Source organism: Piliocolobus tephrosceles, chromosome 1 (assembly GCF_002776525.5).
Source record: "Piliocolobus tephrosceles isolate RC106 chromosome 1, ASM277652v3, whole genome shotgun sequence".
Lineage (NCBI taxonomy): Eukaryota > Metazoa > Chordata > Mammalia > Primates > Cercopithecidae > Piliocolobus > Piliocolobus tephrosceles.
The window spans coordinates 110,982,352-110,996,285 of NC_045434.1; the positions used below are offsets into that span (position 1 = coordinate 110,982,352).

The 13,934-nt window shown below is 47.3% G+C and overlaps 1 protein-coding gene across 2 annotated transcripts in view; it reads right to left on the bottom strand.

The window, feature by feature from the left end:
* Positions 1 to 13,934, bottom strand: part of SLC6A17 (solute carrier family 6 member 17) — a 48,611-nt gene that overhangs the window by 11,924 nt on the left and 22,753 nt on the right. For both annotated transcript variants that reach the window (XM_023232617.1, XM_023232618.1), the window contains 3 exons: positions 13,250 to 13,376; positions 12,368 to 12,549; positions 10,565 to 10,675 (listed from right to left, as the gene is read on the bottom strand). In XM_023232617.1, coding sequence (XP_023088385.1) covers positions 10,565 to 10,675; positions 12,368 to 12,549; positions 13,250 to 13,376 — 420 coding nt within the window. The remainder of the gene's footprint in view (positions 1 to 10,564; positions 10,676 to 12,367; positions 12,550 to 13,249; positions 13,377 to 13,934) is intronic.

The following is a 13,934-nucleotide window of genomic DNA, read 5'->3' on the forward strand; positions in this document are numbered from 1 at the left end:
TGTGTGTGTGTGTGTGTGTGTGTGTGTGTGTGTGTGTGTGTGTGTGTGTTTTAACAAGATGAACACAGCTCTGGTCATGTCGCTTGCATGCTGAAAAATCTTTGATGGTTCCCCACTGTCTTCTAGAAAATCTTTTTCCATTCCTTTATATTCTGAACATTCTAAATGCAGGTAACTTACTCCTCTTCAAAAGCACCATGGTCATTCACACCTCTGGCCTTTGCCTAGGCTGTAATTGTTTCCTGAAATTCCTTTCCTCCTACTCAGTTTCTGGTAAACTCCTACATATTTCTCAAAACACAGCATGAATATCATCTCTTCTTTAAAGCTTTTCCTGATTGCCTCTGGTCCTTGAGCTCACAGCTCTTGTCAATACCCGCATCACAGTTTTATGTGTCTTGTCTTCCTTTCAACACTTTGTGCTTAGGGGTGGAGCCCATCTCCTCTCTTGTTTACATGAATAGTGCCTGGCACGTGGGAGAGAAGGAAAGAGTCAGGAGCAAGAGAGAGAGAGACTGGACAAAAGTTGACCTTTTTCTATGAGTTGTGAGCTGTGCAGGAGGGACCAGACAAGCAGACAAGGGGCTGCAAAGTCGTACCAGCCTTTTGGGCTAAGATGCTGTTTTCTAGAACAAGAGGATAATCTTAGGACTTCAAACTTCTACTTTCTAAAACATGGCTATTTTAACACTGGCTTCATTTTATTATCCTTTCCTCTTCTCTTTCTTTCGTTCTTTTTTTTTTTTTTTTTTGGTAATTATTTCCTTTTTTATCTATGTCAATCATTTTTATAAAAAGGTCCAGACTACCTGTGAGACCCAAATTCATACCATCATTAGGATTTCCATCACTCCCTAAACCTATAAGGTTTAGGATAAATGAAGATGTGAATCAATTCCTCAGCCTAGTCACAGTTCAGGGCCAAATTTCATAAATGGAGGCAGCCACTCCTGGGAGGATACCACAGTGCCAAACTGCAGATCGGAGCCGGCCCTACATAGCTTGGAGAGTTCTTGGAGGATGGAATATTCAACAACTTTGGATTGAACAAAAATTTGTTTGTTTGTTAAGATTGCTCTTTTTCCACTAAAAAATTATGGAATATTTATTATAAAATGTACAAAAGTAGAGAAGACAGTGTAATGAATACCCATCACCCACATACACATCACCCAGCAAACTGATGGAACCAAATCTGACATTGATAGGGCCCAGGAAAGCATCTGAGGGTGAACTTGACCTTTGAGGAGAAAAGTGCCTGGTGCAGGTGGTCCTCCCTTCCAGCCTGCAGCTTGGAGGGGTACTCTTGCCGATGGAGATGACCGCAGATGCCCAGTGCTAATCTGGGGGTAAGTTGAGCCTGGAACCTTCAGTACCTAATGAATTTAAGGGGCTCTTTCCAGGATTCCTGGGGTGATGGTGCATGATCTCTAACAAGCCACAACAGAGGATGAACCCTTGGCCAGACTCAGAAAACCCCACCCCCTTTCCAGGCATCAGGATGTGATTGCAAGAGGAGGATGGGCAATGGGGTTTTCCCTCAGAAAAGAGGGCTCACCCCCTCCTCGGGGTGCCTGCTCTAAAACAGAGGAACAGCTTCCTGCTACTTCTTCAGCATGATGGCTGAACTACTTCCTCATGCAGGGAAACAAAGTGTATCAAGGCGTTTGACTCATGCGCATGATGATGCTTTTGAATCCACAAGCAGCTGCTGAGCCCTAGCCTGAGCGCATGTGTGACAGGAGCACACGCCCTTGCTTCTCAGCACTGCTGTGCACCTGCCGGTGTGGAGCCAGCCAGGACCACGAGGCACCAGATGGCACTGGAGCACCAGGCTCCTGCTGCCCAAGAACAGTGTCACCTTCACAAGGGATGAGGATAATAATAGCTAACATTTGCCACATGCTCTCCACTTGCCAGGAGCAGTCCTAAGCACTTTCCTGACAACCCCGTTGGGGAGGTGCCACTGTCCACCCCATCTTGCCATTGCGGAAACTGAGGCCCTGAGGGCAAAGGAACTTGCCCAACAACTGCTGGGTGATGAGCTAGAGTCTGAACCAGATTGTCTGGCTCCAGAGCCCATGCTCTGGTTATGAGGCTGGGCCTCCTTCATCATCCTGCTGAGAAGCCCTCTCTCTAACTGTGAGAGTCAAGAAGCTCCACCCCTAACCTCCACCCCTGGACCTTTAGAACTTGCAGAGATCCCACTTCTCTTCTCTAGGAGTCGATGCACACCCCAGATCCCTCGGTCTCCTTTTTCTCATCCCTGTATCCTGTAACACCTAGTTCTTCTCCTCCAGATGTACGCATGATGTCAGTTTCCTGTGTACCCCCCTGTGATATTTTATGCATATACCAGCAGTATACACTCACACATACATTACATGCACATAGACATACACACACATGAATAAGTGTGGGTGTGTTCCTCTTTTTCCCTGCTGTCCACACCAGAGCTGTCATGAGCTCTCCACACTCCTGGGGCCACTGTCCTTGCTCTCAGCCTCGGCACTTCCTCAACATGCTAAGTTGGGAACCCACAGAGTCCCAGAGCTCCTGGCACACTGCCCCTTCTGCTCTTGTCCACTCACAGCCCCCTCCCTACAGTTATCCACCCTTTCTGTGCTTCAGTTTTCCCATCTGCACAGTGGTGATAAGATCACTGACCTCTCCAGGGTTGTTAGGAGGTTTAAATGGGTTAATATGTGCAAAGTGCACACAAAAGTGCCTGGCACAGAGTAAGCACCATCCATTGTAAAACACAGGCTTGTGGACCGCGTGCGGTGGCTCATACCTGTAATCCCAGCACTTTGGGAGGCCGAGGCGGGCGGATCACAAGGTCAGGAGATTGAGACCATCCTAGCTACCACAGTGAAACCCCTACTAAAAATACAAAAATTTAGCCAGGCATTGTGACACGCGCCTATAGTCCCAGCTACTCGGGAGGCTGAGGCAGGAGAATCATTTGAACCCGGGAGGCAGAGGTTGCAGTGAGCCAAGATCGCGCCACTGCACTCCAGCCTGGGGAACAGAGTGAGACTCCACCTAAAAACAAAAACAAACAAACAAACAAAAAAACAGGCTTGTATAATGACCTCACTGATGGTTGGAAACAGCGTGCTTTCAGAGATGTTCAAATGTGAAAAACTATCCATCTTGGAGTTGCAGAAGTGTTGGCGATCTCCATGCTGGAGCGTCCACTGCACACTCCTGACCCCTAGCCTCCAGGGGGCCCTTCGTGCTGCCGCTGCCCACACATTTCCCCCATCTCTTACACAGTTACTTCACACTCACTCCTCCTTAGCCCTCCAGGTGTTCCTCCTCCCTTCCTGCTCTCAAATGATCACCTCGTCTCCTACTTCACGGCAAAAAAATGACACAATTGGCAGAAAGCTCCTCCCCACACCATCTTACCTGCCAGCGTCCATGCACCATGGCCCCGCCTATCCCTCCTGCTACTATGGGGACTGTGTGTGGTCCTAGCTGAGACCAACTCCTCCAGCTGAGCACTGCAGTCTCTCCCTCCTGCTTATTTCTCCTCTCCTATAACATAAACTTACTCCTCTTTTTTGAATTTCTTAAATGCACAATTCAATCGTTTTTAGCATATCACACTGTTGTGTAACTTTTACCACACTCAATTTTTAAAACCTCTTCATCACCCCCGAAAGAAAACTCAAACACATAGAGTCATTCTGCACGTCTCCCCCAACCTCCCCACAAGCCCAGTACTAACCACTAATCCACCTTCTTTCTCTATGGATTCACCTATTCTGGACATTTCATATCATTGGAATCATACCGTGTGTGGTCTTTTGTGTTTGGCTTCTTTCATTTAGCTTAAAGTTTTCAGGAGTTGCATGTTGCAATGTGTATCACTGCCTCATTCCTTTTTATGGCTGGATAATATCCCATTGTATGCATATACCACATTTAAAAAATTTATTCTTCAGTTGACGGACATTGGGTTGTTTCTACGTTTTGGCTATAATGCGCAATGCTGCTATGAACATTTGTGTACAAGTTTTTGTGTGAACATCCTTTCAGTTCTCTTGGATACGTGCCTAGGAGTGGAATTGCTGGGTCATATGCTAACCCTGTTTAACCTTTTGAGGAACTGCCAGGCTGTGTTTTCCAAAGCCATTATACCATTTCACATTCCCACCAGTGGTGTATGATGGATTATTTTTATCATATAAATTGTGAAATAACACCCTTGACCCCATGGCCCTCTCCAGTTACCATCCCATTTCTCATTTCTCTGCTCCTCTAAAGCAAAACTCCTGAGAATAACTGGTATCTATTACTTGTCTCCAATTCCCCACCTCCCATTTTCCCTTCAATTCCCCACCTCCCATTTTCCCTTCATTATTATTAGATTTGTCCTCAGCACTCCACCAAAGTAGCTCTTGTTGAGGTCACCAGTGACCCCTCTGTTGCCAAGTCCCTTGGTCAATTCTCAGACCTCATCGCCTGACCTCTCAGCAGCTTTGGACACGGCTGATGGTTCCCTCTTTCTTAAAACATTTTCTTCACTCTGCGTCTAGAATGTCTGTCTGTCAGCCTAACTGTCTCTCTCTCTGCTCCTATTCTTCGACCTCCCCACCAACCCCCCCACAGCTATCCCTCCCTCAACCTCTAAACACCAGGGCCCCAGTGCTCAGCTCTCTTCTCTGTCTTTGTTCATTCTCTAGGTGTTTGGAAACCAATCTGTGGCTTTAAATTCTCTCTGTTATCCCAGACTCCCAAATGTAGACCTCCACACCTGACCTCTAGGTCCATACATCCAACTGCGTCTTCAGCATCTCCATGTGGAGATCTGTTAGACATTTTAAGCCTGCCCTGTCTGAAAGAGTACTCTTGATGTTCCCCACTGAATCCGTTCCCTCCACTGTCTTCCCCATCTCCATAAATGTCAATTCCATCCTTCCAACTGCTCACGTAAAGGGCCACAGTCATCCTTGACTCCTCTCTTCCTCTTACACTTCACAACCAATCCAAAAGCAAATCCTGTTGACTCTGCTTCTGAAATGTATCTTCCATTAAACCAACTCTCATCACTCCCATTGCCATCACCTGGGCTCACACCCCAGTCGTCTCTCACCCAGAGGACCTCCTAGCAGGTCTCCCTGTCCTGTCCTTATTCCCTCAGATTTTCTACAGAAGCCATTTAAGAGGCTTAGAGTGATCATCCTAAGACAGAAGCCAGATCATGCTGCTCCTCTGCTCAGAACTCTCAATGGCTCCCTTTTCACCAGAGTAAATGTCAAACTTCTTACCTTAACCACACCACCCTCATGATCTGGCTGTACATTACCACTGACCGTACGTCCTACCTCTTTCCCCTCCTGTTCAAGTCACACTGGCCTCCTTGAATATGCCAGCCACAGCCAGTCTCAAGCCCTTTCACTCATTGTTCTCTCTGTTCGGGATGGAATGCATTACTTCCAAATATCCACATAGCCTGCTCCCTGACCTCCTTCAGGTCTTCTTTCATACGTCACTTCTCAGCGAGGCGTTCCTTGACCGTACTGTCCATAAGTGCAACTCTTCTCCCCGAATGCCCTAAATCTTCTTTCTCTGCTTTATTTTTCCCCTTGGCATCAACAGTTAATGACAATTCTTTATCTTATATTTTCTGACAACATCTGTCTCCCTCCACCAGAACGTAAGCTCCATGAGGAGCAGGAAGTCTGTCTGCTTTGTTCACTGCTGGATCCTAGGACTCGGAACAGTGCATGTAACAGGCATTCAATAAACCTTTGTTGAATGAATAGGTGAATGGTGGTTATTTGGGTTGTTTTCAATCTTTTTCCACTAAAACAAATGCGGGTTGTTTTCAATCTTTTTCCACTAAAACAAATGAGCAATGTTGGTCATTACATTACATTGTACACTGATCATTTTGCTTATGTATAAGTACATCTGTAGGACAAATATGTAGAAGTTAAATTGGGCTGAAGGACATGAACAGTTGTAATTTTGATAAACATTCTCTGAACATTTTGATGGTTAAAAATCCTACCATAGTCTACCACTTTATATTGAACAAATCACATGATTAATTTAATTGCATGGTACCCCATGCTGACCTGGGTTTTTACCTACACGGAAAGAAAGTAATCAGGAGAAAAGCTGCCCAAGGAATTCAAGAAGTTCATTAGCTGTCACCACGAGTTACTGTCCTATCAATGATGCTAGTGGGTCATCATGGCAGCCTGGCCACATTGCATTCATCATACCCAGTAACTGCTTGAAGACATGGACTGCAAAGTCCAAGTCTGATAGCCTGAATAATTTCCGATGTTGGAAGGCTCTATGGAAGGGAAGACCTTCCAGGTCATTGAGCATAATCTATGGAGAGCCAATGCTTCTCCCACAGGGATTCTGAGATGCCCTGGCCAAAAACTCTTGGACTCTGCCAGAGGTACCAGACAGCATGGCTCTTGGGGATGTCATTTACATTATAGTCTATATGAATGGAGCAGTGCACAGCATGGGCAGCTAGGGCATTGACCTGGTACTTTACAGCACCATTCTAGGGCAAGAACTTGAAATGGCTCCTAAGACCCCTCATATCTCCCTAGTTCTGTGCTGAAACAGTCACAGCTCTGCAACAGTAGTTTGCCACATATAGACTGTCAGGCATTTGTTTCTGAGAGTTGGCCTATCCTTCTGCAGATAACTTGGAGGGATTTGTAAATAGGAACCTCACCCCAGCCATCACCATTGGCCTCACTTACTTGACTCCCTGAGGGGGCTTGGATGGAGCCCCCCAGAGCTTCCTTCTCAGCCAGCTCAGCTCAACCATGGGGTGTGAGATGGGGAAAGGCAGATTAGCAGTAGTGTGCTGGGGTTTTTGTTCCTGCAAAACCTCTCCTGCCCACCTCCTAAAATGTGGGTTTGTTTTTAGCCATTCCCAGGAATATAAGAAGGAATGGAATAGATGAAATTGCAAGGTAGGGGACATTTCTATTTAACCCTCCACTCTTTCTACCTGGCTCTCAGCCACCAATTTTCATGAAGCCAGTTTATCAGCTGGAGAGCATGGGATGTGGAGCCTGTGGACGTGAGTTCAGGTTTTCCCCTGCTTCTTGCCGGCTGTGTAGCTTCAGGAGAGTCACTTTATTTTTATGTTGATTTTTAATTAATTAATTACTTTTTGGAGATGGGGTTTCACTACTGTTACTCAGGCTGGTATCTAACTCTTAGATTCAAGGGATCCTCCCACCTCAGCCTCCCAAGTAGCTGAAATTACAGGCACACGCCACTGCGCCTGGCTCCTGGATTTGATTTTTTTAAGTCTCATGAAGACCCTGGCCTCTGCAAATGCCAAAGTGGATTCACATGGTTTCCTGAACATCCAGGAAACCATTTTAGGAAGAAGCACCCCAAGGTCAGGCGCAGTGGCTCACGCCTGTAATCCCAGCACTTAGGGAGGCCAAGGCGGGCAGATCACCTGAGGTCAGGAGTTTGAGACCAGCCTGACCAACATGGAGAAACCCTGTCTCTACTAAAAATACAAAATTACTCGGGTGTGGTGGCGCATGACTGTAATCCCAGCTACTTGGGAGGCTGAGGCAGGAGAATAGCTTGAACCCGGGAGGCGGACCTTGCGGTGAGCCGAGATCGCGCCATTGCACTCCAGACTAAGCAACAAGACCAAAACTCTGCCTCAAAAAAGAAAGGAAAGGAAATGGAAGGGGAGGGGAGGGGAGGGGAAGGGAGGGAAAGAAGAGGAGAGGAGAGGAGAGGAGAGGAGAGGAGAGGAGAGGAGAGGAGAGGAGAGGAGAGGAGAGGAGAGGGAAAGGAAAGTGTACATAAACCATTTTGCACCCATCTAATTGGCAAAAATTGAAGACTGACAAATGTGGAACAACTGGGATTTTCACGTACAACTTGTGGGAGTGTTAGCAGATATAACCATTCAGGAGTGCAATTTAGTCAACATCGAATAAGACTGAAGATGTGCATACCCTTTGAGACAGCAATTCCACTCCTAAACATAGATACCCTAGAGAAACATGTATGCATGAAGACCTGCGTAGCGTTTATTGTAACATTATTAGCAATGGTGAAAACTGGAAACAACTTAAATGATCATTAACTAGAGAATGAATAAACAAATTTCAGTTTAGTCCTACAGCAAAATACTATGCATCCATGAAAACTGATGCACTAGAGCTATACATCAAAATTGGTAAATCTTAAAAAATCATGTGAAGCAAAAATAAAAGCAAGTTGCAGAATACATATAATATGATGCCATTTATGTAAAGGTTAAAAGTATGCAGAAATACTAAACATTGTTTATGGGTACACATATATGTATAACAAATTTCAAAGAATGTATGATCAAGACAAATCCCAAATTCAGGATAGTGGCTGCTATAATCTGAATGTTAGTATCCCTTCAAAATTCCCATGACAGAACCTAATACTCAGTGTGATAGTATTAAGAGGTGGGGGTCTTTGGGAGGTGATTAGGTCATGACAGTGGAACCCTGACGGGATTAGTTCCCCTATAAAAAGAGGCTCAAGTGAGTTCCCCTGAACCTCTGCCATGTGAAGATGCAGTGAGAAGGCGCCATCTTTGAAGCAGAGTCCTCACTAGATACTGAAGCTGGGTGCCTTGATCTTGGACTTCCCAACCTCCAGGACTGTGAGCAATAAATTTCAATTGTTTATAAATTATCCAGTCTAAAGAATTTTTGTTGTAGCAGCAGGAATGGAATAAGACAGTTGCTATCTTTGGGCAGGGAGGGGAATGGGATCAGGGAGGGCTACGCTGACACTTTAATGGCATCTGTAATATTTTATTTCCTAAGAATTTTTATTATATTATTAGATATGTGTTTATACGCCTGAGATATTTCATAATTAAAGAGATAATTTAAAGTGTGTCTGAATCCAGTGGGGAGCAGTATTGTGTGTGTTGAGACCAGCAGCTGCTCCTATGAATCTGTTCCTCTTGCTCCTACAGTTACATACAGGTGGCTCTTAACACCATTGAGGAGCCCATCTGGAGACCTTTGTGAAGTTCCACACTTAGGAACAACACCAGAGCATATAATTTCCTCCTAAAGTATAGTAAAGTAGAACTGGAAAACTGAAGCGAACATTTTAGACTGATCATGGTTCTAGAGATACAGTTGTAATTTGTTAAAAACAGTTGGCTTTCTTTTCATGGCTATTTTCTCCCAAAGAAACCAGGTTAATTTTTTTTCTTTGTCAGATATCGTATGTTTACAACAACCCTATGGCCAGTCACATGGCTCAGGATTCACATTCATGCCTCAGGAGATTCATTAAGTGCTTCATAAAGTGGATCTTTGAAGTTGGTCATGTGTAAACCTCAGATAATATATCCAAGAACACTGAGGGACCATTTAGGCACTGTCTGGTGACTATGGAGTGGCATGTGCCCTAACCAGTGCTACACCTGAAACATCAGGAGCCTACGGGGATTTCCAACCCTATCAGATCTGGGTTCTTCTTCCTGTGTCATCCTGCACAAACTGTTTGTGTAAAGGGGTGTGTGTGTGTACACACATGTGCAAGGTGGCACCAATGAACACTGCAGCCTTCAAGCTGGCCTGGCTGAGCTCTGACCCTGTGCCCATGGGCTATAATCTCACCAGGTCTCTGCTGGTTGCTACTGATCAGCTGGCATTTAGAGATGGACTCTCAGCCTGACCAGCTGGGGTTTCCAGTGTACATGGCTTGGGGCAACTTGAAGGGAATGCCAATCTGCATTTGAAAATCTTTTATTCGTCCATGGACTGAGGCATGCCAGTTGTGCCCAGTGGTCTGAAGGGTCATAGACAGGCAAAGCCATGGGTGGAGACAGACCATCTTTAGGCAACCTGCATATACATCTTCAGGATGCCCGTGCCTCTGCCGCACCCTTTGTGAAATGTGGACAGTGATCCTGCTCATCTTGCTCCCTGGGCTATTGCGAGAATTAAGAGGAAGTGCGAATGGCTTTGCTAAGGTTAAAATCACCACTCATGTAGTCTATTATCTTTAATAAAATAGCAACTTCTTTCCTCTGATTTGGGTACAAGGGGAGATTCCCAGGAGCTTTCTTCTCTTAGGCATCTTCTTGGTTCCTGCTGCCATACAATGAAAGCCCCCATGAATGAATGAATGAATGAATGAATGAATGAAGCTCCCTGCTCTCATGCCCTAGCCAAACCTGACTTCCCACTGTTGCCTCAAGCATGTCCAGTGTTTTTCCATACCCCTGCTCATGCAGTTCCCTTTGATTATAATGCCCTTTGGCAGTTCACTGCAATCCTACCTGTTCCCTAAGGCTCTTTCAGTTGTTACCTCCTCTCTGAAGCTTTTCTAATTTCACCCAAATCGATGTGACATGCCTCTCTTTGGAATCTTGAGGGCAGGGCCCATGCCCCCTTCCCTGTGCATCTCTTCAGGGGCTGGCACAATACCCAACATATAGCAGGTATTTGGAGTGCATTAAATTCCATGAAATTGCATGAAGCTGACCAGGCCCAGTAGACCTGTTGCTGTTCCCTGGCATGTGGGAGCCCCAAACCCTTACCTTGGGAGTGAACATGTGTAGGATGCCATCAACTGCCCCTCGCAGCAACAACCCCCGGACCAGGAAGCAGGCCAGCACCACATAGGGGAAGAGGGAGCTGAAATACATCACCTGCAGAGAGGACAGGCACCCCCCGTCAGGCAGAGCCCTTCCTGCAGCTGGCACCCCCCATCCCTGCTCACATCTGGGGCACATGAGCTGCCCCTGACGGCAGCAGAAAGCAGAGCCCTAGAACCCCTGGGCATAGGGCCAAGCCTGCCACACATCTGGCCGGGAGCCAAGGCAGAAGCAGGAACAGGACAAGCTGGAGTCTGCATGGCTGCTGTGCCTGGGGTTGATTTTCTCCTTTCCAGAGCTGGCGGGGCTGAGCTAACAGCCTCCTCACCCCAGAGAGCTGCCAAGAGGGTAAGGGAGTCCTATGCTGTCCCCTCCTGATTCTCCCATGTCTCATTTCCCCAGTGGGCCTCCTAAGGATCTCCCCTGTCCTTAGAGCTCCTTTCGCGGAAGACCTGCAGGTTACAGACACGGCTCCCAAGCAGAAGACATCTGAAGAAGTCCCTAGCCCCTTGTGAGGATGAATCGTGTGCCCTTCTCTAGCACAGCATTTCTCGCACATGTCTATATCCCTGTGGGCGTGGTACACAGCCTCACACAAAAGAGATGCTCACAAAATGTTTGCTGCACTGAAATAAAGGAAGAGGGCTGTTTGGGCAGGGTGGTGTAAAGGCTAAGAGAATGCATGTCTGGTGTTAGGCTGCCTGAATTGTAACCCTGGCTCTACCATTTACCAACATGTGACCTCAGGCATTTCATTTAACCTCCGTGAGCCTCCATCGCCTCATCTCTAAAACAGGTGTAATCATCCCTAATCATAACATTGCTGTGGACCAAATGCGTTCATGGGTGGCAGTACCTGAGAAGTGCCATGAAGCATCGGCTACTATTTCAGCCTCTGGAAAGAGAAGAGGTCAGTGGCTGGGGTCACTCTACCTTTCAAGAGCTTAGCTTCCTTGCTCATCAAATCCAGTAAAGAACCTGAAGCCTCAAACAGCCAGGGTTCTAGCTGCAGCTCTGAGACTGACTGGCTGTGTGATGTTAGCTGAGGTGCTTTCCCCTCTCTGGGCCTCACTTTCCTCATCTGTAAAATGAGTAGCCTGGGATATAGGATCTCGAATCCAGTCCTTTCCATCCCTGGCAGCACATGAATACTGATAGGTGACAAGTAAGAAAGGGCCCTTATTTAAAGGTGATCTGAAATGCTGGGAAGAGGTGTGGAGCTTGGCTGGTCTACCCCTCAGAGACTGCTATGGAGCTGCCCCTGAGACCTCCAAGGCCCCCTTCACTCATAGCATCTACCTGCTCAAAGGGCCCTTTAGCTGTAGTCATGGCAAGCTGCTGGTTTTCACCAAAAACTGCTCAAAGCTGGTTCTTCCAGGGCTTTTGCTCTTGGGAACCTGAGGGTCTAGAATCTAGACAGATGTTTCTGGGTCAATACTTCTAGTTTTCCTCTTCTCTAATGTTTGCATTAGAGCAGGCCTGAGTTATCTGAGCATGGAAGTGGCTGGGGTCCAGGGCAATGACTTTCTAGCTACTCTATTCCGGGTGGGCTGTCCATGGTGAGCAATACTATAGAAATGATACTTCCACGCCCTCCTCTGGGGGCCCGTGTCATCATCCAGAGCCATCCAGAGCCCAAACCCACCTGCAAGACCCTGCGAGGGGCAGCCTGGAATTCTTTGCCCTGTGCCCTCTGTGCCCTTCTGCTGTCCCCCATTTGGGTCCTGGGTGCCCCCCAGCACTCACCTTCCCTGAGGACTGGATGCCCTTAACAACAGCCATCCCCACGATGCTCCAGGCCACGAGGAGGCACAGGGTCATCTTCCAGTTCAGGCCCCCACTCTCCGAGATAGAGTCAGAGATGTCCAAGGCCTCTCGGTACCAGAAGTAGGTAGTGGCTGAGCTCTTTTCACACTCTGCTTCCACCACTGAAATAGCAGCAAAGGTCACAGGGCCTCAGTGGCAGGGCCTATGGGGTCACTTCCTCTGCTGGACCCCCACTCAGGGCAGTAGTGGGTGAGAGAGCAGCTGAGGGTGCGCAGTTGGGAGGGGCTGTGCTCATTCTGGGTTAGCCAGGATCTGGCAGACCCTGAGGAATCCTAGGCTCCCAGTGGGGTCTGGGAGGCTTCAGGACACACCAGCTTGGCTGATTCCCACACATGCCTCCCGCTGCCCACATCTCTCCATGGAAGGGAGGAAACGTGAGGCTGAATTGGCCTAAAGTTCCTTGGGGAAGATCCTGAGCTGGGAGCTAGAGACCTGGATTCTCATCCCAGATCATTGGTTAGATGAGTGGTGTGAACATGCGAAAGTCACTTCTGGGCCTCGGTTTCCTCCTCTGTGCAGTGGAATAACAGGGTGAGTAATAACAATTAAAGTCATACTTTCCAGAGTTTTACCTACACTCATTATTGTATTCAATCCTGTCAGAAATAGGCTGGAAAAGAGACCATTCCCACTGGGGAAGGGGAAATGAGGATCAGAGATGTTAAGTGACTCTGATCACTTAACATCTTAAGTGACCAAGGTGACACAACAAGTCTGAAATTCCAAATGTGGGCGCTAAGCCTGTGAGACCCCTTCCTGGGACAGGGCTGGCTGGCATCCCCAGCCGGGCCCCATACTTGCCTGCCACGCTCCCATTCCTGACGACAGGACATTCACTCCAGGGCAGCGGGTACTGGAAGGACTTGAAGAAATAGAAGATGCTCCACCCGATGATCACGTTATAATACAGCCCCACAAAGAGACAGACCTGGGGACAAGCCCACTGCGGGGTCACTGAGGCTGCAGGCAACTCCACCCTGCCCCCACACTCAACCTGAGGCCCAGCACGTGGGCAGCAACATTGAACACAGCAGCACAGCCTCAAGGGAGGCAAGGAGGGATGGGGTGTGGGCCGTGGAGGAGCTCCCCTCACACTCCATTAATCTGGTATTCAGGGAATCCACAAAGGAATTTTTCAGATGTTAAAGTTCTCTCTTTTAAGCAACAAACTCTTAAAATGTTAATCCTTTCCAGTTTGAAATTCTTCTAAGATACTTGAAGTACTTTCTCCACCTCATTTCCTGATGACTCGGGATTGTAACGGCAGAGATGCCCTCCAGGATTGTGAAGGCATGCATAGCTTTGACCCCTATGGTAAACAGACCCAGATTGCTGTGCTTTTAGAGATTCTGTGGGTGTTTCTTGTGGATTCTACTCTCTTGGGCATGTTAGCAGCCCGCCTCTAGAAAGATGGCACTTGTCATTTCTTGGAAACACAATAACTAACGTTAGTCGAATTTTATTTAAAATAGGAGTGCATGGACTC